The 21,346-nt window shown below is 41.5% G+C and overlaps 1 protein-coding gene across 1 annotated transcript; it reads left to right on the top strand.

Moving 5' to 3' along the window:
• Positions 1-151: 151 nt before the first annotated feature.
• Positions 152-20,969, top strand: LOC142364542 (AT-rich interactive domain-containing protein 4B-like). The gene is made up of 10 exons (XM_075444203.1): positions 152-209; positions 990-1,239; positions 5,978-6,062; positions 7,175-7,367; positions 9,503-10,273; positions 11,961-12,071; positions 14,756-14,971; positions 17,321-17,467; positions 18,453-18,579; positions 20,243-20,969. The coding sequence occupies exons 1-10, from the start codon at positions 152-154 to the stop codon at positions 20,304-20,306; spliced, it is 2,022 nt and encodes a 673-aa protein (XP_075300318.1). The 3' UTR covers positions 20,307-20,969.
• Positions 20,970-21,346: the final 377 nt, after the last annotated feature.

The following is a 21,346-nucleotide window of genomic DNA, read 5'->3' as shown; positions in this document are numbered from 1 at the left end:
CATCAGGTGCGGCCCGTACGAGGGTATTAGTGGAGTCGGGGTGCTGGGGGTGAGCGTCGCTGGCGGGGCTGTGTAGATACAGGGGATGAAGGCGTGCCCTGTGCCTGTGGCCTGGCGCCGAGCCAGCGTCACGTCGGTACTGCTGGCAGTCATGCCGAAACAGACGGGCTTTCGACTTCAGCCTGTACTTGGCCTGTCTGAAAAGCTGGGTAGGTGACAAATCTTACTGTGGTGACATTACTGGTGCCCGTTGTGCAGAGCGTGTGTCGGTACTGCAGGTTCCTCTCTGCGTCCTGCAGAAAAAAAGTTTGGACGTTCGCAGTGCTCTGGAAACGAGTGCAGCAGCTCGAACCTTTCTCAGCACATCTAAGCCCCGTTGCTGTAATTAAACCTGTACGGTTAAATTCAGCCCTCCACCGCCCCAGCAGAGATACGATTATATCTGTGTAAAGGGATTTATCCTAGTACGAAGCGTACCTATGGAAAAGAGAGTAAGCTGTATATTTGTGTGGGTACATGAAACTTGTCTGTTCGCATAGGCACGAGGCTGAGAAAGCCTCACACATCCAGCCATTACCAATCCCTTCTCCCCCATTCAGCTAAAATTCACGGCTCGGTCAGCGAGCAGTAGGCTTCAAGAGCTGCCAGCTCGAGCTCATTATCATCGGCATTAGTTCCTAGAAAGAGATTTTGGCAGAAGAAGGAGCTACAAAAATGTAGCACATATCTTAATTTCCACAACGTGTTTTTTTTTTTTTTTTTTTCTTTTAGTCAAGTCATTTTTGCACTTACAGTCACTGGATTTTGTGTGTATTGCTGTATCCTGTTTTGCTGATATTACTCGGCTGTGGTGCAGTTTCACGTATTTGGAGCCTGCTGTTTCCCAATCTCTAATGCATCCACAATATTTATCAATATATGTGGTTTGGAACTGAAAAGCTTATGAAGTATCTCATATTAACTCTACAATTTTTTAAACCTTTCAAGAGATGACACGAATAAGGAAGAAGATGAAGATGAAGAAGAAGCAGAGGAGGAGGAAGAGGAGGAGGAGGAGGAGGAGGAAGACAACAATAACAATGAGGAAGAAGAGTTTGAATGCTATCCACCAGGCATGAAAGTCCAAGTGCGGTATGGAAGAGGGAAAAATAAAAAAATGTATGAAGCTAGTATTAAAGATTCTGACATCGAAGGTGGAGAAGTCCTTTACTTGGTGCACTACTGTGGATGGAACGTGAGGTAACTTGAGTTTTAGTTAGTGATTACTTCTTGAATTACTTCCAAAATACACTTGTGTATTTTAAAAACTAAATGAATAGACATCTGGAGTCCTAAACTTTCGGTATTGGTGTTCTGTGAAGGTCATTGTACTGTATGAAACTATTAGACTTTTAACAGTATATGAATGCAGTACTTAAGTTACTTAGAAAATCATCTTAAAGTGACTTGTTCAAAGAAGGCTTCCTTCATTCCCCATCTTATTTTTAGATCTCTCCATATAACAAGTGACAGCTCACTCACAAATTCCTCCTCTGGCTCTCTTAAGCCAATTTTATCTCATACAGTATTTGAATAGTGCACTTAGCTGCGTCTGTACACACACTCTTCTCAGCAAAGCAGAGAGTGCACTAGCAGTCTGGTATTTAGCAAGAGAAGTGCAAGATCCTTAGTGGCAAATTAGTGTGCAGCAAATAATTGCATTTCATTGAGAGCCGATGTGCACCCCTGTGCACCCCTCCCCACCCCTCCTTCCCCCGTGGCTGCCTGCCTCAAGCTTCCAAACAAAACTCTTCTTAGCCTAGTGGCTTCTTCTGCTTTTCTTAATATATGCAGGAGTGTATGCTTTTTGTTGTCTTTAATATGGCATTAGTAGAAATAAGTTGAAGCATTAATGTCTTTTTGCCATTTTGGACCACTTTTTTGCCATGTAAAACTTGACATAACTTTGAAAAGAGCAGAGAAAACTAAAGCTTCTGAGTGGCTTTTAAGCCGATTACCAAGTCTCCTGCTTTTTTCCTTAGTTTCAATGTATCTGCTCATTGTCCTCGGCTGTCATCTTGTAAACTTTATTGCTGTGTTTATAGATCTTTAAAAAAAACCAAGTCTGAGGCAGTTCTGCTGTACTTTATTTATTTTTCCTCTTCTGGAAAATCTGAGGCTGTTGTGACCTTCTTCTGTCATCTGGACTTGGATTGCCATCCTACCTCTGACAGAGGGCAGGACAAATCTCATTTATTCAGTGCTAGCAAGATCTGCTAGCAAAGGTCACAATTACAAAAGCGTGATACTTCTCTCCCTCCGTGAATACACGTCTTTGCATCTAGCCACCTAAGCCACTGCTGAGGAGGAACATCTCAATACTGCTGGTTTTGATACCGATCTCTTGTAGAATTTTGATCTGCTTATATATCGATCTACAGGAATATGATCTTTGACATAGACTGTCTTCAGGCAACATTTGTAAGCGTAGTGGGCTATGAAATCAAGATACTAGGGGAGATGCAGCCTGCTGAAGGTGGGATTTGGAACGTGGCTAGTGTCTTGGTCGTTATGAGGGAGGACATCCTTAGGAGCATAGGTTGCTCAAATTTGCATCGTACTCGCTGAGGATTGCTGTGTACATTCCAAGACATTTCTTGCTTTTAAACCCTTGTTTTGGAATTGACATGCAAACGTAGAAGTTATTTTCCTTTCTGAGAAAATATTACGCTGTTAGACATGCTGTGAGTGAGATGATCAGAGTTTTGTTTGAGCAGTACCACTTTAAATCTGAAGAAACGAGGAGTCAAAAATGAGTCTTCGCCTTGGAGATCCCAGCACCCTGGTTCTTAAAGGAGAAATCAAGATTCTGTTTTTTGAACTCTGCATTTTAAAGAAATACACGGATTGATATCAGAGGTGTTATTTCTGTGACTGGGAGATATTTGATAAGAAAAACATTTTCAGTAAACTTGCACTGATTTGAGAGGTGAGGGCAGTCATTTGGTCTTTCTGGGAGCAGGACTTGCGTTTATATTCTTACATGGTGTTTTGAAAGAGCCCTCTGAAAAGGGCAGGGAGAGTAGGATTCTTCACTGAAAAAGGTACCAGTGACTGAGATTTAGCTATAGGACTGCGTGTGGACTCTGCAAAGTGTGGCTTATTTTTAAAATTCAAGTAATATGACTTAAGTTTTTGGATTTGACAATAAGAATGGGTAAGGCTGAGCTTAAGGCAGCATGTAAATGCTTTAGTATTTTAGTATTGTGAAGACAAGTCTTGTATGATGTAATAACTTGATTTGGCTTTTAGTCAGTCACAACCTGGAAAAGTAACTGCTTTGCTTGGATAGGTAGCAATTCCCCCCTCTCCTTGGGCGTTGGAGGTTACTTCTGGTGTTCAGCAGGGACAAGCACTGCGACATTAGGTCATGGGATGTACTGACCTAGGATTTTCTAATCACTCAGCAGCTTTTTAATCCTGTCGTCTCCTACCCTTTAAAGTTGACTTTTCAGTTTCCCCCTTTGGTCAGTATGCCAGTGAATGGCCTGCTCTTTAAACCTGTAAGTCCGAGCAGGAATCCGAAAGAACTGCTAATGTTTCTTATCACAAGGTAACTTCAGCATTGGTCTGGGATTCAGAAGAGGTGTGCGTGTGTGTGTGCGCGCGCGTGCGCCCGCTTTGGGGTACTCGGAATGGAATTTGGTAAACTTGGTATTCATCTTTGTTAGGTTTTTTTTAAACGCTCTGGAACCAGTGACATAACCACTGTGGACTTAGTTTGTTTTTTTTTAAACAGATAGAAAATACAGCTTAACAGTATTGTACAGGTGCACTATTTTATGCTAAAGGATCTTCTTAGCTGCTGGGATTCAGGTGATCCATGTCTCTGATAAAGGTAAAGAATTGTAGCGTTCAGTGGGGCCTGCCTTGGAGCGAAGGGGGATGGCGAAAGGCTCCACCCTGTTAGAGAGAACTGTTTACGTTACCACGTGTTAACCAGAAAAAGCTTATGAGAGAAACTGTATTTCCTGGAACAGGCCAGTCATGTTCTGAATTATGTATGCTTGATGTGGAACTCAAACTTCCGCGGGGCCTACAGTGCCAGTTCCTTCTGTCACAATTTTAATTTTCAGCTGCCAGGGCAAAGAAAAGTTAATGGTATCAGTGTTTGAGGTGCGTTTCTTCTGCAGTACGTTCCCAGTAATTGCAGACAGAGGGTGCACGTTGGAAAAGAGTTTAGGTTGTTTTACCTCTGTGTGTCGTATGATACAGTATCGCAAGACACGTTATTCTTGCATGTTTCAAGTGTTTCAAACCAAGATTACTATTTTCAACATTTCTTTCTTTCCTTCAGGAATCTGAATGTGAAAGTGCTAATTTGTGGCTCTGTTTGTTGAAGCATCAACCATACACAAATTTTATACGTAACAGTCAGCCACGGAAATTAAAGGAACGTGTGTAGCCAAATTTCAGGTGCTTGAGAGTAGCGTGTGTCGTGAGGGGGAGAATTATTCAAAAAATAATAAAAAACCCCAGAGTCCTCGTGCCATATTCCAGTATTTGGTTATTAGACTAAATCTCCTTTCTTTGATCACAGCCAAAGACAACGTTTTATTCTTCCTTTCTAGCAGATCCAGATGGCATTCTGGAACTTTTCCGTAAATTTTCCAAGGCTTGCTAGCTCCCTGGGGTCACCTGTCTTCCTAGGAAAGTGGTACCTTTGCTGGTATAAATCTAGAGGCTGGGAAAGTACGCCTTCTTCCTTGTTCCCCCTCTAGTACTTCTGTGGAGGATCAAATACACAATCTCTGAGAATATGCTGTGGTTTATTTCTATTTTTTAAATATATATATATATATTTATTTTTATGGTTTATGCCGTCAGTACATATGGATGTAATAGAATCAGTACATACTCTCATGCAAAGTGCCAATTATTTTTTTCTGCTATATAGCTATTCAATTTCATTCTTCCTTTTTTCCTTCCTTCGTGTTCAAACCCACCTTTCTGGCGGGCATTCATTTGAACCAGTAAGGCAGAAGAGCTTCTCTCCTTACTGACTCATCTTTGTCTCCCTTTTGGTGAGGTAAAGGGGATGTTTCTTCCAAAGGCATTCCAAGCTTTCCTGTGAAACCTTCTTTCAAAAAGAAGTAAATAATAATTTCATATTAAATCCCTCCTGTTGGTTCTCAAACAAGCCTGTGCAAACTCTTTTAGGAACACCTCCCCATCTTAGCTCCTTCCTCCCCACACCCGCGTTAGGGAGTTGAGATAAGCAAGTGTGGAAGGCGACGCTGCGGTGAAACAACCCAGGTCTTCTGGAAGCACATACCTCTCATAATGAGAGCTGAAGAATTTATTTCGTAGTGTTTTTGGTTTTTCTTTCGTTTGTGAACAGGCTGTCTAAAGCAAGATTAGTGATGAATGAAGTTTTCCTGTTTTAATAAGGTGCAATTCTATAAGAAAGGACTCTGGTCTGAGTCATGCAGACCGTACAGATGCAGCTTGGCAGCTGGTGCGCTGTGCAGCTTGCGGGGTGCTTCTCTGTCACGCGGTAGAGGAGGACGTAATTTAGGGTCAGGTTGTCGGCTGTTCTAAGAATGTATTTTATTGTTTAGGTTTTACACTATGTATACGTAAGTATACATCTTGGAGATCCATACAGAATTATCATTCTGGTAGTTTGTTTTACCTGTATACATGGATTTCCTGTGGTTAAGTGCAGACTGGAAAAATACCAGCTTTCACTCTGACCCATCAGTGTATTAAAAAAAAAAATTAAAAAAAAAATCATGCTGTATGTCCCAGCATATGAAGAATTGAACCTTAGCTGAAACGTCCTGTGCTGAAAAGTACTCAGATTACTTCTTTATTCAAATTCCAATTCAGTTTTTATATGGCTAATAATTTTCTTTTTTCCTCCATGAATTTCTCTTCTGATGTCGGGATTATCTGCTTGAAACCATAAATGTGTACAATTTTCTTTTGCTTTTAGGTATGATGAGTGGATAAAGGCAGACAAGATAGTGAGACCAGCTGATAAAAATGTACCAAAAATTAAGCATGGAAAGAAAATAAAGGTACTTTTGCTCCCTTTTTCTCCCTTGTTCCTCCCACCTTTGGTTTAAATATCTTAAATTCTCCCCCTATCCTTTCTAACCTATTGATTGGCCTAGAAATGCTTGACAGTAAAAGCGAATTCCTAGCCTTTTAAAAACAAACTTTTTTCATCAAGGTTTTGTTTTTTTCACGTTGGGGTGGGGAAAGCGTCTCTTTCCTTTTTCCCCTCCCCCTCCCCCCCTTTTTTTTTTTTTAAATGAATTTTATATATGCTTTCACAGAAAACAAAACAAGAAGGATGTTTTATCATCAGTGGTGGAAGCCAGCTCTGGGAGGGTGAAATTTGGGATCTCTCTCTGTTGATTCTAGAGAGCAAACCTATGGCGAAGTCCATGTGTATGTGACTCGATCATTTTATTTTGTAGCATTTCTTTCAAAATTCATTCTTTTAAAACTGATATTTAGGCTTAGGCTATGATACGTTCCTTGGGCAGCGGGATGCAAGGAAGCTTTTCCTTCTGCCACAGATGTCGGTGCTCCTCCTGCCCGCCCCCAGCACCCTGGTACCTCTGGAACCCCAGCGGAGTTCTAGAACTTGGCAGTTGGGACAGAGCAGGGTGTCGGAACCTCTGGAACCCCAGCGGAGTTCTAGAGCTCGGCGGTTGGGACAGAGCAGGGTGTCGGAACCTCTGGAACCCCAGCGGAGTTCTAGAACTCGGCAGTTGGGACAGAGCAGGGTGTCGGAACCTCTGGAACCCCAGCGGAGTTCTAGAACTCGGCAGTTGGGACAGAGCAGGGTGTCGGAACCTCTGGAACCCCAGCGGAGTTCTAGAACTCGGCAGTTGGGACAGAGCAGGGTGTCAGTCCTGAGCCTGGCATTCTGCGCTGCCACTGCTCCCAGAGCGCTGGCTGGGTTTGCCTTCTCGTTTGTTTTATCGCTGACAAAATTCCTGTCTTCGGTAGAAGTGTTTTGGCATGGACTGTAGAAAGGTATTTCTAAACTTGTAAACAAAGAGGAAAGCTTTCCTTTACAGGTTGAATGTTTAAGATAGCTGTAAGGATTGCTGAATGGTAATCTGTGTTAAGATGTATGCTCAGATGAGAAGAGTTTTTAATCTTTTCTTTCACATAGCATAAAGCCGACAAAGAGACGGATGAGGAGTACTCTCCTAAAAACTGCAAATCGCAACGTTTGTCAAAACCTCCCTTTCACACCAGCGCGTCACCAGAGACTGGGTCCAAACTTGACAGCACTGAAGCCAAAAATACTGAACAAGCTCCAGTTAAATCCATAGAGATTACTTCTATCATCAATGGGCTACAAGGTATTGTATTTTCTATTTCTGTGAATAGCCTTTCAGCAGTAGTAAATGACAACGTAGAACAACTGATGCAATGCTTGAGTCTGGCTAATTCTAACACTGTCTTCAGAAATGACCCTTGAACAAAAGCAATATTCGCAGTTTCTCTCAACAGGTATTGTGGACTTAGTGTATGTTAACAGTGTAATTCTTAAGAATTACATCCTTTGTTTTGCCAGCCTTTTTGTGTTTGATACACAGCAAAACTTTTTTGCTTCCTCTATTATTTCTAAATTTTTAATTTTTGATTGATGTAACTTTTAGGACCCATGTTTGGTTTGGATTTTTTTTGCCTTGAGAAACAGCATTAATAAAGCTAGGTTTGCTATCAGCACGTCTGTTGTTCCTGACACTCTTTTTCCCTTCCCACACATTGACAGCACCATTATGATTACTAGCTGCTTCCCTTCATCCTTAGTTGAGGGCATGCCTCCAGCAAATGAAATAGTGTATGATATAGGTAGTTTGGAGAACCACCAATTTTTGTGAAAGTTGTATGAATTTAATAATCTTTCAGACCTGTTCGAACTTGGATGACGTTGGCCACTGGGTTCCAAATTTGTAGGTAGAATAAGAGTCAACATAATCTACTAGGCTTTGTTTCACAGGAAATGAGAAACAAAAAAGCAATTAGCAGTGATGATAATGACACTGTTATTAGTGCTATAATTAATCTGTAATTAACTTCTGATTACAAAAGCACAATTTGAGATACAGCCTCTAATATTTTGGAAACTAAATGTTTTCCATATTACGTCAGTAATTTCCAGAAATGCTTTTAATTGTATGCAATTCTTTTATCATTTAAGTCCACATAGATTCATGCTGGGGATTAACTTTTTTTTTCCTGGTACTTGCTGTTTTTTGTTTCTAAGTGTATAAGGCTCTAATGTTTCACTGTTTCTTTTTCCTCCAATTTTAGAGCTGCTTGCTCAAAACTTTACAGGTTTTTTTTTCCTAAACTGGAATGATTAATGCTATTGTATTCAACTTTCCTTTGAAGGGCACAGCAAAATAAATACACTGAGAGGAGGACTTGATGGACCTGATTTTTGGTTGTTTTATTTAAATGTGGTGTGCTTGGCTTTTATTTCAAATGGCAAATTTTTATACCTCTTATTATAAAAGTAGTGTAGTTTTGAGCTCTAAGGTATGATGAGAAAGGCAAGTGTTAGAAGTCCGTTTTAAGTGACTGAGTTCTTGGAACTTTAGGTGAAAATGCCTACCATAAAAGTTTAATTAGAAAAAAGCAAACACACTGAAAGGGTTGTGTAAAACTTGCTTTCAGATTGAGTCTTAGAGTAGAATTTAAGATCCTGCCTATCTTAAAACAAATAAACCAAGAAAAACACCTGAGGCAACATTTCTCAAGGTATCTTCTCTCTGTTAGTGAGCTCTTCTCCAAGTTCATCATATTTCAGTAAACCTTTTTAAAACAGTTGCTTCAACTTTGATGTTTTCAGTGAATTTCATTGACAGTATTGCTTTTGTCTCTGTCACTGGTTACATGATCATTTTTAAAGAGGTGGTGAGTTTTAGCGAGGAGTTGAGAATGACAGATGGGAAGTAGAATGAGAAGAGTTAAACTAGTTATGCCAGCAAAAACGGATGAGTGGCAAATCAAGGAGTTACCCATATATTGGAGGCAGTTCTCATTGTTTTTCCTTGTATCCATGTCTTTTCCCATTGAATGGGCTTCTTGTTGATTCCTTCTCCGTTATAACTGTGTTCTTTTCTTGGTTTCTTTATTCTTGACCCTGAATTGTCTTAATGTTGTCCCACACTCTCGTTGTTCATGTATTTCTCCAAGTGCCTTTCACGATTGCTTTCACTTCCTTTTTCCAGGCTGGTCATCGGGTTGGTTTGCTAGAGATTATCCAGTGTCTTTGTTCTGTCCATTCAGACTGTGGATTCACCAGGGAAAATACTGTCTCTGCTCTGGGCTTTGGAAAAAGGGCGTGTGATAGTAGTATTTGTAACCCGTAAGAAGGATTTAGAGTTTTTGTCTTAAGCACATCTTTCAATTTCTGTTGTGGTTAATTTTGCAGAAGTTTGTATTTTGTGGATTGATGTGCTCTATGCTTGCTTCACCTCTTCAGAAATTCCTGGGGATGCACTGTGTAATGATGAGGAAGACAAATCTAAGCTGAAAATCACTCCAACTGCAAAGTACAATGGACTAGAGGAGAAAAGCAAGTCTCTAAGGACAAGTACTTTCTACTCAGGATTTTCCGAAGTGGGAGAGGAAAGGATAAAGCTTCTCAATAACTCTGACGAAAGACTTGAGAACAGCAGAGCGAAGGATCAAAAAGATGTCTGGTCAAGTTTTCAGGGACAATGGCCAAAGAAAACGCTGAAGGAGTTGTTCTCGGACTCTGACACTGAAGCTGCTGCCTCCCCTCCACATGCTGCTCCTGAGGATGCCGCAGCAGAGGAGCAGCTTCAGACTCTTGCAGAAGAAGACATTTCTTTGCCTAGCTCTGAACTTGAAAAATCTTTGCCGTCTGGTATGGATGTTAAACCTGTTGAGGAGAAGCCGACTGAAGTGGGTGAAAAGAAAGTTGAATTTCCAAGCAGTGGCAGTAATTCAGTGCTAAACACTCCTCCTACAACTCCTGAATCGCCTTCATCTGTCACCGTCACGGAGTCCGGTAGGCATCAGTCCAGTGTCACTGTCTCTGAGATGCTGCCACCAAATCAAGAAGAGATACGGAGCATTAAAAGTGAAACGGATAGCACAATAGAGGTGGACAGTGTCGCGGGGGAGCTGCAAGACCTCCAGTCGGAGGGAAATATCTCTCCAACGGGTTTTGATGCCAGCGTCAGCTCCAGTAGTAGCAATCAACCAGAGCCCGAGCATACTGAAAAAGGTAAAGGAAAGGGTAAAGAGAGCTGTCTTCAGCCTAGCCAGCCCTCGTTTTAGCATTGCTGATGTATTGTCGTTCTGTTACGGTTACACTGCTGGAAAATTAGTTGTTGGAGGAAGGAGTAGCCTGCTGTGTCTACTTCAGGTGTGTGGAAATGGCGTGATCATCTAGTGAATAAAATATAATCTGCCAGGAAGTTTCTTGGCCTTTCGTTAGGAATTGTGATGGTTTCAATGAGGAATGAAGCATGTAAGAATAAGGTTTGTACCAGACCTGGCAAGAAATGCCCAGAGCAAACTGTAATACGTTGTGTAAGGACTATTTACTGTAGCAACACGGATACATTAGCTATGTTTGACTTCCAGGTGTGATTTTGCAGATTGAAGTTCTTATCCTGAGACCACTAGAGAACAGGGGAGAATAAACACGGCCAGCGCTTGTGCACGTGATGCCAGTGTACTGCTGCCTGCTTTTTAACTGTTTGCAAGGCAGAATCCAAAAGCTTTGTTGTGAAAGTCACTGGCTCTTTTACAGTTCCATCAAAGGTACAGCTACCTGCACTGTGTTAAAGTGCCTAAAAACTGAATAGAAAGGAAAAAAAATACATATCTGAATATAATGTGAGATGACACAAGTGGTTTCTTAATCTCAACAGATTTCAGTTAATAATAAACTGAATTTTTCAAAATGCCCTTAAGGTGCGTTACCTTCATCATTCTGTTTGAATTGTTCTTTTGAAAGAATGCAACAAAACGTGTTTCCTTAAACCAAGGAGAGAGTGTGGAAGAGGTAAATATGTAGCCCTCAGTAAACACGCCTGTATTGCTTTGCTAATTATGGATGTGTAGGTTTAGAAATTAATTTGTTTCATATTTTTGTATAAAAGGAAATTAATTGCCTAATGAAAAATGTTTTACACTATTGCACATGTTACTTTTACGTGCATTACACCTTCACTTCCTCTCTGATTTTGTGAGCATGCTGCCTGTTTTAGAACATCAGGTTTCTTAATTAATAAGGTTTTGTTACAGGAGTCATTTTTAATCTGTAAGTCAGATGGTTGTGGAAGAACATTGAACAACTCCTAAAATTTGCTCTTTTAACAGGTGTACTAGATTCTGTCTTCCTTGTCAACTTTTTCCCCTTTATAGTCACAAATACCAGTAGACTTTTTCCTTTGGTTTTTTGTTTGCCACTTTTTTTTGTTGCCTTGTTTTTTAACGTTATCTAAGATTTCTTTTTAATACTTTCAATTAGTGTAATTACTGATCACAGGTGGTAGTTTCATTTTTTTCTCACAGCTTCCAAGTGTGACAGGCTTTTTTTCAACATTTTTCAGGTCCAGTAGTTAATAAATTTTTCAAATAAATGTATTCTTATTTAATTTACAGTGTCATAAAAAATACAAATCCATGTGGTTCAAGCGAAATTCTGATGATGCGTGTGGGGAAGTTACAATCATCTTACATGTCCACTCTAACCAACAAGCTTTGTCTGCCTTCCATCCTCCTTCACCTCCTCTTGGCAGTAGAAGTAGAAAGCTGAGCTGTATTAAGGATAGGCAGGAACAGTCACATTGTTGTTTACAAATTTAAGTTCTGAAGTGGTTTTTTGAGACTTAGAAAAAAACCACAGAAGTGCAAGTATTTATTTAATTTCTGTTTCTTTCTTGTTTTTTTTTAAATTATAGTCTGTACTGGCCAAAAAAGACTTAAAGATACTCAGGGAGGAGGCAGCTCCTCAAAAAAGCAGAAAAGAAGCCACAAAACATCTGTGAACAACAAAAAGAAGAGTAAAACCAGTAAGTACAGCAGCTCAGTGTGAAACGAAATGCGTGAAAGTACCGTGTCATGGGTTTGAACGATAGTAGGAGATGAAGTCTGGGAAGAAATGTATTGGGACAAAACGTTCTCATCGGGGAATTCTTAATACAGTTTAAATGAAGACACGACTCTTGCTGAATGCCAAAGTGTTTTTCAATGTCTTGTGTTATTTCTGGGCCTATTTCTGAAGAGGTCCTTAATGTCGTGTAATTCAGGAAGACTAAGATGAGTATTTTATACTTGCTAGAATTGGGAATCTGTGCTGAGTGTTTTAGAGGGGACCTGGATGAAATTATACTCTGTATTTTCTGCAAGATGAGATTTTAGAGGTTAATATCTCTTCCAGCAGCAAATATGAGAATAATTCCAGAAAAAATATAGGCTCTGTTTTCTTCCTGTATCGTCTGTTACATCTTAAATAATGCAGCTTTTTTGTAGCAGTAGAAGCTAATTGGAATAGAAACCACAGTACTGGGGAAGAGAAGCTTAATAAAAGCAGAGGTGTGTTAGAGAGACATATGCACACGTGTTCAGGAGACAGCAAGATCAGTTTCTGCCTCATCTCACTGGTAATAAAAAATACCAGGGAACAGTCAGCTGGAGAGTGAAACCGGGAGGATAGCTGTAAAATAACGCAGTCAAAGCAAGGATAGGAAGCATATGCTATGCCTTTTCTCCTCTCTCTTCCTCGGCCCTGCCTATTTTTCTTCCTTTTAACAGCTTTTACTAAAAGTCTGTACTTTCTGGTCTGGTATTTGCTTTCACCCCACCACTCCTTCGTGTTCATTGATCTCCTCTCTCCTCCTTTTTCATTCCATTTCACTAATCTCCTTCCATAATCCTTATTCCTTCCCTCACCTCAAGAATTAAAGTAACAAACCGAATTTGCAGAACTAATACACCATTTTTAGCCTTGCCCTTGTTCCCTTTCACTTGCTGAATTTATCCCTTTTTCTCAACCTGTTTTTGTCAGGACGCAAGCACTTCAAAGCTAGAATTGTTTCTTGTACCGCGTACGGTCCTTGGTGTGTATGTGCTCTTTTTTGTTAGACTTTGGGCCACTGCCATATGTAATAAGGGCAATGAACAGGTAAAATGTGGAGTCAGTTGTGAGCAAAAAATGCTTTTTGCAAAATTCAGGTACACCAATTAAAGCTACTTTTGTAGCAGCTTCAGCTCGTGCCTTTGGTTTAAGCCAGCAGACAAGGGCAGCTCTGCAGCCAGCCGAGCTCTTTCATACCACGTGGATCCTGGTGTTGGGTTTCTCCAGTGCAGATCAGCAGATCATAAAGACCAGAACCAGAAGGGCCTTGCAGGGTTCGTTTTGTCGATGCCTAGGGCAGGTACAACTGAGGCATAAGTGTCTCTTGATAAATACTAATTGACCATGTTTTTAAAAACAACTCTAATGATGGAGATTCCGCAGCTTCTCTAGGCATTTTATTGCAGTGCTTGACTAGACTTCTCTTGCCCCAGCTTCCACCCGAGTTTTATTTTTGTAGTGCTAAACAGGCTTTGTCCTTTCACTCATTACTTACTAATCATGTCTTTCAGACAGATTATTTCGTTACTTTCCTTTGAGTGGTTTGATTAGAGAACTGTGTTCAGTTCAGCCTGTTGCTTTATAGTTAAAGTTATTTCAGCGTGAGATGAAGTTCTTCTGGTTTGGGTCAGCTGAAGATGTTTTTCTGAAATTAAAGAATGTGATCATCATGTCTGAGGATTTTTGTAGATGGTGTCACTCAAATTATTGCTAGTCAATTTAGCACAGAACACCTAAAATAAGTACAGGTGACATAAGGCTAAGAAGGCAGCCAATCGTCTACTCTCATTCCTGCTACACATGTCTTAGGAGTACAGGGAGAAGCTTGTCTGTAACTAGTACCTCTGAAACAGGATAGAGGTTTGTATGTATTGAATACTGGGTTAGAAATTAATATTAAAAAAAGATAAACAGGAGATAAGACGTAACAATCAGTCTTGCTAACTGTATTGGAAAAAGTGTAGCCCCATAAGCAGAAATATATGGACAATTTTTGCACCTACAGCGACAGGTGGACTGCCTCTTTGCCTTATTTTCTAATGTAGGCAACTTGTTTATGGATATGGTTCTAAAGCAACAAGCGTGGTGCTGGCTTTGAACCGTTCAGAGAGCAGAGTGTACCGTCCCTATACGGACCTTGAGCAACTGGGTTGTCTTCAAGAATCTCCTTAGTAGCAGCGTGTCCCTACCCCAGCCCCTTGCCTTTGCACCCACGCTGCCAGCGGTGTGCTCGTCAGTGTGCAGGGTGGGTTGTGGAGCCACAGTCCGCTGCTTTCCTCCTCCCTCGCGCTCTGTGTGGTTCCCACAGGCCCACGCAATAGCTGTGAACCTGCCTGCGCAGCAGCTGGCGGGACGGGGTTCCCAGTGCAGGGTTCCCCTTTCGCAGCATGTGGGAACAGCGGGGCCCCGCTGCCGACCTGTTTTGTGGTCCTGTCTTCTGGTGCTAGTGGTGCAAAGAGCTAAGCTGCTATACCAGGGTGGACTGTATCATTTGAAAGTAAAAGGATTTTGGTCAAATAAATTCTTGTGACATGAAAATCCGCACAGGGGTAGCTTCTGATAAGCTTTGGGCAGGAGGGTTGCTTTGTTTGGTAACACTCTGTCTTCTTGCTTCTTCAGCAAACAGCAGTGACAGTCACGAACTATCTGCTGGTGAAAGTGTGGCCAAGTCTCAGTCAGCAAAATCTGTTTCTGCTGGCGTGAAATCTCACCAGAGCAAATCACTCGCAAGAACACAATCCCCAGGAAAATGTGGGAAAAATGGAGAGAAGGAGTCTGATCTCAAAGAACAGAAGAATCGTCTGCCCAAAGTTTACAAATGGAGTTTTCAAATGTGTGAGTATTTTCTTCAAAACACGCCCAGTGCGGTCTTGCGGTATAGTACAAGAAGGCTTTTTGAATTCTGTGTGTTTCATTTTTTTTCCCTAAAATGAGTTTGTCCTCAGTTTCCTTAAATTTGTGATAAATCCTGATTTGTTTTTTTTTTTTTGTTGTTTTTGCAATTGCAGTGCAGGAAACTGCCGCTATTGCACTCTTCCAATACTGTTTTTCAATACGGCCCCTGTGCTGCCTTGCTGTTCTTGCCATCCTGTGCAGAGCTGTTACTCTGGCGTGAGCGTTACCAACTCTGTGCGCTGCTTGTGTTGATATTTTCTTGCTGGTTTACTCCTTATTCTCTAGTTACTGTTCAGACACTTACCTGATTGATTTGATGACGACATATTTACTGTTGCTAGCGATAAGAACTTTCAGCGTTTGTGTCACTGGGCCACAGGCAGCCGCATAGCTAGGGGTGAGCAGTGTTGAAGGGATCGTGCATTTGTCTACCTGAAAAATGGTTCAGTAGTTTATTAATGCAGCTTCTTAATTGCCTCTGTGTGTGTGTGTGCTATTGCAGCGTTACTGGGAGTGGGGAGAAAAGAAACAAGATAAAATATTAGGTGGTTGAAGCCTCCTTCCTTAATATAACAATAAGCAAACAATTGAAAAGTATTATTTAAAAACAAAACCTTGCTATTTTTAGCCCTCTCTCTTAGAGCGTCTGGGTATTTAATTGTCTAGTCAGCAATAAATTGTCCTTAGTACCAACTGTGGATGCATAGCATCGCATGAGTTGCTTTCTCTTTGCTTTTAGAGGTCAAATCGAACCTGTGGTGTGACTGATTTAAATTATTTCTTCAAGTAATCCGTAGTATCTCGTTCAGTATTCATAGGTGACCTCAGTGTCTGGCAAGCCTCTGAAGTTCTCAGAACATTACGCTCTGCGCTTTTCTGCGCTCTGTCCCAGGCTGTGTGAAGGCTGCTGTTCTTCACCTACAGTGGGAACAGGAAAGAGCTGGCACAGCACACTGGAAACACAGCAACTGAATTTTAAATTTTTTTTGCCAGCAGCACTTCTGTCATGCCCAGGGAGTTCTCCACTTAGCCAGCTGTTCTGCGGTGAGAGAATCTGACCCTGCATTTTTTTTTCTCCAGCCTTAAATCTCAGTGTTACTCTACTTTAAAACTATTTTTCTCCTAGTAGTTCTTCGCAGTCCAGTTATGTTCTGCTGCTCTTGAGGACTGTGGAAGGTAATAGGTCTTTACTGTCACTTACTGGCCAGCTGAGATTCGTTGGGCAGATTTCCTGTGCGACACATTCAAAGAGCTTTTGCTCTGTCTTTTCTTTCTACCTCGGCTACGTTGCACGTGCTAAATCTGCTTGGCGGAAGTTGGGCTTTGGAATGCTGTTTCACACACCTCCTGCTGTTGCAGAGGTCTGGGACACTTGCAGCATCTCTGAGCTTTCCTCATCTTCCCACAGCCTGATACAGGTGTGGCTTTTGGTCCTTTGGTGCTACCTTGGTTACAGGTTGATGAAGCACATCCCGTGCCCCACAGTAGTTTAAATGATTGTTCAGTATCTTCAGATGGAGTGTCTCCAGTGTGGCTTACCTGTGGCCAAGGGGCTGAGCTGAGGTAGTTCATGCTGCTGGGAGCTCCTGGAGACCTCCCCCCCACTGGAAGCAGCCAGAAGGGCAGCTCCTGAGCTGGCCGTGTCCGTCGACATCCCCGCGTGGGATACCAGCGAGGAGGTCCCATGTAGTTACACCTTACGGCCCCGCGTGGGATACCAGCGAGGAGGTCCCGTGTAGTTACACCTTACGGCCCCGCGTGGGATACCAGCGAGGAGGTCCCGTGTAGTTACACCTTACGGCCCGTACGCCATGGACCCGATCAGAACCGCCTCACAGCTATTCGGTTCCTGTTGTAACCTGCTTGTTTTGTAACAGCTGAGACAAGTCGGGCAGGACCGACCTTCCTGGTGTGTCAGGCCAAACCCAGCTCTAGCAAGGACTGGGAGCAACAGGCTCAAAGCTAGTTCTGGCCTCTGTGTTTTCATCAGTTGTCTTAATTTTACTTGTTTTTCTTTTCCTTCCTATAGGGAGGGGACTGCATGCATTTTCTTCCTCTCTGACTCCTTTTAAAGAAAAAAAAAAAAGTGTATCTATGGTGGTATATTTTAAAAAATAATAAAAAACAACAAGGTTTGTGGTAACAAACAGCAGCTGCTGTTGCTGTGTTCCGTGGCTTTGCTGTCTGCCACCTGGAAGCACATCACTAAGATTTGAGTACTTCCCACTTCACTGAAATTCAGATACAATAATGCGATACAGCAATTAACAGAGATCGTTTAACTTGCAGCTGACTTGGAAAATTTGACTAGCGCTGAGCGCATAACAGTTCTCCAAGAAAAACTGCAGGAAATCAGGAAACGTTACCTGTCCTTGAAATCTGAGGTGGCTTCCATTGACCGAAGAAGAAAGCTCTTAAAGAAAAAAGAGCGGGAAAGTAAGTGCTGGGAACTGAATTCTGCTTTTGGAGGGCTAATTTGCATGTCCCGTTAACAAGAATTGGATAATTTTTAGGGAGAAGTGTGCCATTAGGAGTCTGGTTTTGTTTGTTTTTTAAAAAAACACACTGTATGCAGTTCTTTGATGATCTTTAGAAGGTACAGTTCAGATATCCAGTGACTGCGTAAGGGGAAAAACATTAAAACAGCGTGCGATCCATTTAGTTTTGTTTAGGCAGAACTACTTCATACAGAAAAAATATACAGACAAATAAACCTTTCTAAGCAGTGAACAAAGTATCTAAGGTTATTAATAACTTAGAGCTTTTCTTCAAGCTACACGATAATTTACTGTAGTATTGCTTGTGTGTCTACTTAGTGCTTTCCCCTTAGGAGAAGTGATGTATTTTATCAGTTTAAGCAGACCATCAGCTGGATCTCTGCTTTCCCTGAAGCTGCTTTACCTGTTGCTGTGGGGAATGTTCTAGTGTGCCTGCTTCTAGCAGCATTAAAAAGATTATTTTCTTCCATGTCTGGCTTATGTGCACATTTAAGAGTTCTCTGAGTACCAGAAGAAAGACTGAAATGCCGCTTGGAAGAAGACTTGATGGCTGCAGCCCTCAGACGGGGGCTGCGGTTGCCGCTTGGTTGCCGGAGCGGGGTGGGTGTGCGGGCTCGGTGCTGGGACGAGGCCCTCCCTGCGCCGATTCCCCCAGGACGGACAGGGAGCGGGTGGCTCCGCTCGGGGCTCAGGGCTGAGCTCTGCGTCCCTGGCCGGCCATGAGCCAGGCTGCGAGGGGCACGGCCAAAGCTGTCGCTCGGGGGGTTTCCCACAAAAACCAGGCAAGGGAGGCTTTTTCTTCTGAATTGCTGGGCGTTAGTTGCTGGAGCCACTATATACCGGTGCTTGTTGTTGAATGGGAAGACATTTTTGTTGCTTAAATTGCAAATTTTTATAGCCTGTGTTTTCCTTTTCCTGTGCAGGTGCTGCTGCTACATCATCTTCCTCCTCCTCACACTCCTCTAGTTCCATTACGGCTGCCGTTATGTTAACTTCAGCAGAACCATCTATGTCAAGTTCATCACAGAACGGAGTGTCAGCTGAGTGCAGGTGACAGCAGGACTTGCCAAAGCACTTTGCACTTAATGGCTGCTGAGGGCCACTCTTTGTTTTTTCTTTTCTTTTTTTTCTTTCATTTTTATACTGCACAGTGGCACAAAATTCAGACAAGCACTATTTTGTATTTAAAGTTGTTTCTTGACAAGCTAACTTTGCACTTAAGTGCACTTTTATGAAGAAAAAGTACAACAAACTGCTTTTCCTCAAGCAATAATTGTTTCCAACTTGTCTGGGAATTGTAAGTCTGGTGACTCGGAGGCCTTCCACTGTGGCAAACGGAGGCTGCTCCCTGCTGCGGGGACAGCACGATAAGCGTGTGGTTGTTGGGCTGGTCGAAATACATGTGGTAGGGCTTACTGTATTCCCTGGTATTTTGTTAAAGCTGGAACATTTGATATTTTTCCATTTATTTATGACAAATATTGAACCTATTTTCATTTGTACAAGCTAATTGTTTTTTAACTGCTAAGTCACCTCATAGTGGCTTTAATTGTATACGTCAAGCACATGTATTCAATTCAAAACCTGCAGTTAGTGGGATGTTTGACATCAGTCCTGATAACCAAATACGAGGATTCCTTTAAAAAAACAAAAGACGACTGACTAATGTTTACAGGTTTGAATTAGGCTTAAATAGGTTACTCTGGGTTTAAAGAACCCATTAATTGGAATGAAACTACTGTACTTTGCCATTTTTCTATAAAACAGTATTTTTTTTTAATTTTGATAAAATACATTATGAAAAAGAAAATGGCTAACAAACTGTATTAAATCTTAATGTATAAAGATTGTATTTAGCCAGTTTAAAGTGTATATTTATTCATAATGGATTATAACAGTTATATTTTTGTGTTTTCTTGTAAATGTTTCTTTTCCCTTAAAGCAACAAATATTTCATTTGTAATGCTTATTTTATTACGAGCTTCAAAGAGGGGACTTCAAGATGGACTAAGGTGTGAGGTTATAATTTGTGGCTGCCACAAAAGGGTAGTTGTTTTTAAAATAAATAGCTAGCTGAGTGGTAGACATTTAATTTTTTAAATGCCTTGTACAAATTCCAAAACCAACTTCCAGCTGTTTTAATTGTAGTTCTGTGTACTTGTTTTGCCTGGGGAAATAGGGGCTGGCATGTTTTTCTTTGTTTTCTGGCAATACAACATGTAAGAATTCAAAGCATTTTGTTTGTAGATGCTAGAGTGTCAGAATCCTTTACATTTGACTTTTCTAAGAAAAGCATTTTCAGTCTTCGTAGTGTGTGCTTAAGGTTAACTGATTTTATTGAAAATGGTTTCAAAGTATTCAGAATTGTACAGGACTGTAAAAATTTGTTGACAAACATTGAAGGAAAAGCTTGTAGAAAAAAGCTATAAAATATATATTAGGTTCTGCAGAAAATGGAGAATTATGTAATATATTGTACAAATGTAAGCAAAGGCCTCTGAAATAAAATGCCATAGTTTGTGAATCCCTGATTTTGTTTCTAACAGTTTAATTAAGCAACCATAGCGTGTTCATTAAAATGACGTCAAGCTGCAGAATCAGTTTAGCAAACGCTCTTTGGTACGGTGCAGTAGGCATATAAAGATGAGCTAGAGCAGGTACGCTGGCCTGATTTTCCTCTTGGTGATTAACTCTAATTCATCCTCTTTTTCAGCAGAAGGGGAAAAGTTGGCCGGTTCAGATCTTCAGGGCGGCGCCGGTTGAGAAAAAGGAGATGAATTTTGATTCGCGTTAATTCAGATAGTTTGAAAATGCAAAAGCAAGCTCCCGAAGATACTTGCTGACTTCTAATACCGACTGCCTCAAGTTCGGACTCAGCGGAAGTGAGATGGAATAAAACTTTCAGTGTTACCTGTTTACATCATGTCTGGCTGTAGTTCAGTTGACTAAAACACTCCTATACCTGCAAAATGATAGACCACGGACGAGACTGGTAACTAGCAAACGATGCTAAGCTTTGGAAACATTGACTTGAGTTGTTAATTACCACTGATCTGAGACTGACAGGAGAAATTTTAATAATTCCAGTGGGGCCACTCAAAGGATATTTACATGTGTTGAAGTTCAGCAGAATCAGAGTTGCAATAGTTTGATTCTGCCTTTCAGCCTCAGTAGGCGTAACTGGTACGGATTTAACTGGGAGATACATCTGGGCAAGCAAGAGCAAATTCAGCCCTCCACTTGCTACTGGTTCTTGATCAGCTCCCAGTTTTAGTGCCAGCGTTTTTGCTTTGATGTGACAATTGTTGACTCTCGTGTTCAGTGAGAGGATTTGTTTGTTCAGTTGTTTGACACCGGGGTCATCAGTCACCTCCTCACTCCCAAGCTGAGTTTTTGCATACATAGGACTTTCGCTGTTAATACAGACGTTTTTTAATTTTTGTTGTACTTCTCCTGCAGTTTAATGACTAGTCAAAGATCTGTTCTGTGTGGGTTTTATTGCACCTCTTCTGTGAAGTGTGTCTGTACATGGTGGATTGAGAGCTGGCTAAATGGCAGAGCTCAGAGGGCTGTCATCAGCGGCGCTGAGTCTAGTTGGAAGCCGGTAACTAGTGGTGTCCCCCTGGGGTCAGTACTGGGCCCAGTCTTGTTTCAACTTCTACATCAACGACCTGGATGAAGAGTTAGAATGTACCCTCAGCAAGTTTGCTGATGACACCAAACTGGGAGGAGTGGTGGATACACCAGAAGGCTGTGCTGCCATTCAGCGAGACCTGGACAGGCTGGAGAGTTGGGCAGAGAGGAACCTGATGAGGTT

Source organism: Opisthocomus hoazin, chromosome 2, assembly GCF_030867145.1.
Source record: "Opisthocomus hoazin isolate bOpiHoa1 chromosome 2, bOpiHoa1.hap1, whole genome shotgun sequence".
In the NCBI taxonomy this organism is placed as follows: Eukaryota; Metazoa; Chordata; class Aves; order Opisthocomiformes; family Opisthocomidae; genus Opisthocomus; species Opisthocomus hoazin.
The sequence above is the reverse complement of the archived record's forward strand: the minus strand, read 5'-3'. Positions and strand labels throughout refer to the sequence as shown.

Bases quoted from the DNA above. Each gene is read 5' to 3' on its own strand.
- LOC142364542 (XM_075444203.1), top strand. From the start codon at position 152: ATGCCGAAACAGACGGGCTTTCGACTTCAGCCTGTACTTGGCCTGTCT. The intron at 1,240-5,977 runs GTAACTTGAGTT...TTTTGCTTTTAG, and splicing joins TACTGTGGATGGAACGTGAG to GTATGATGAGTGGATAAAGG. The intron at 6,063-7,174 runs GTACTTTTGCTC...TCTTTCACATAG, and splicing joins AGCATGGAAAGAAAATAAAG to CATAAAGCCGACAAAGAGAC.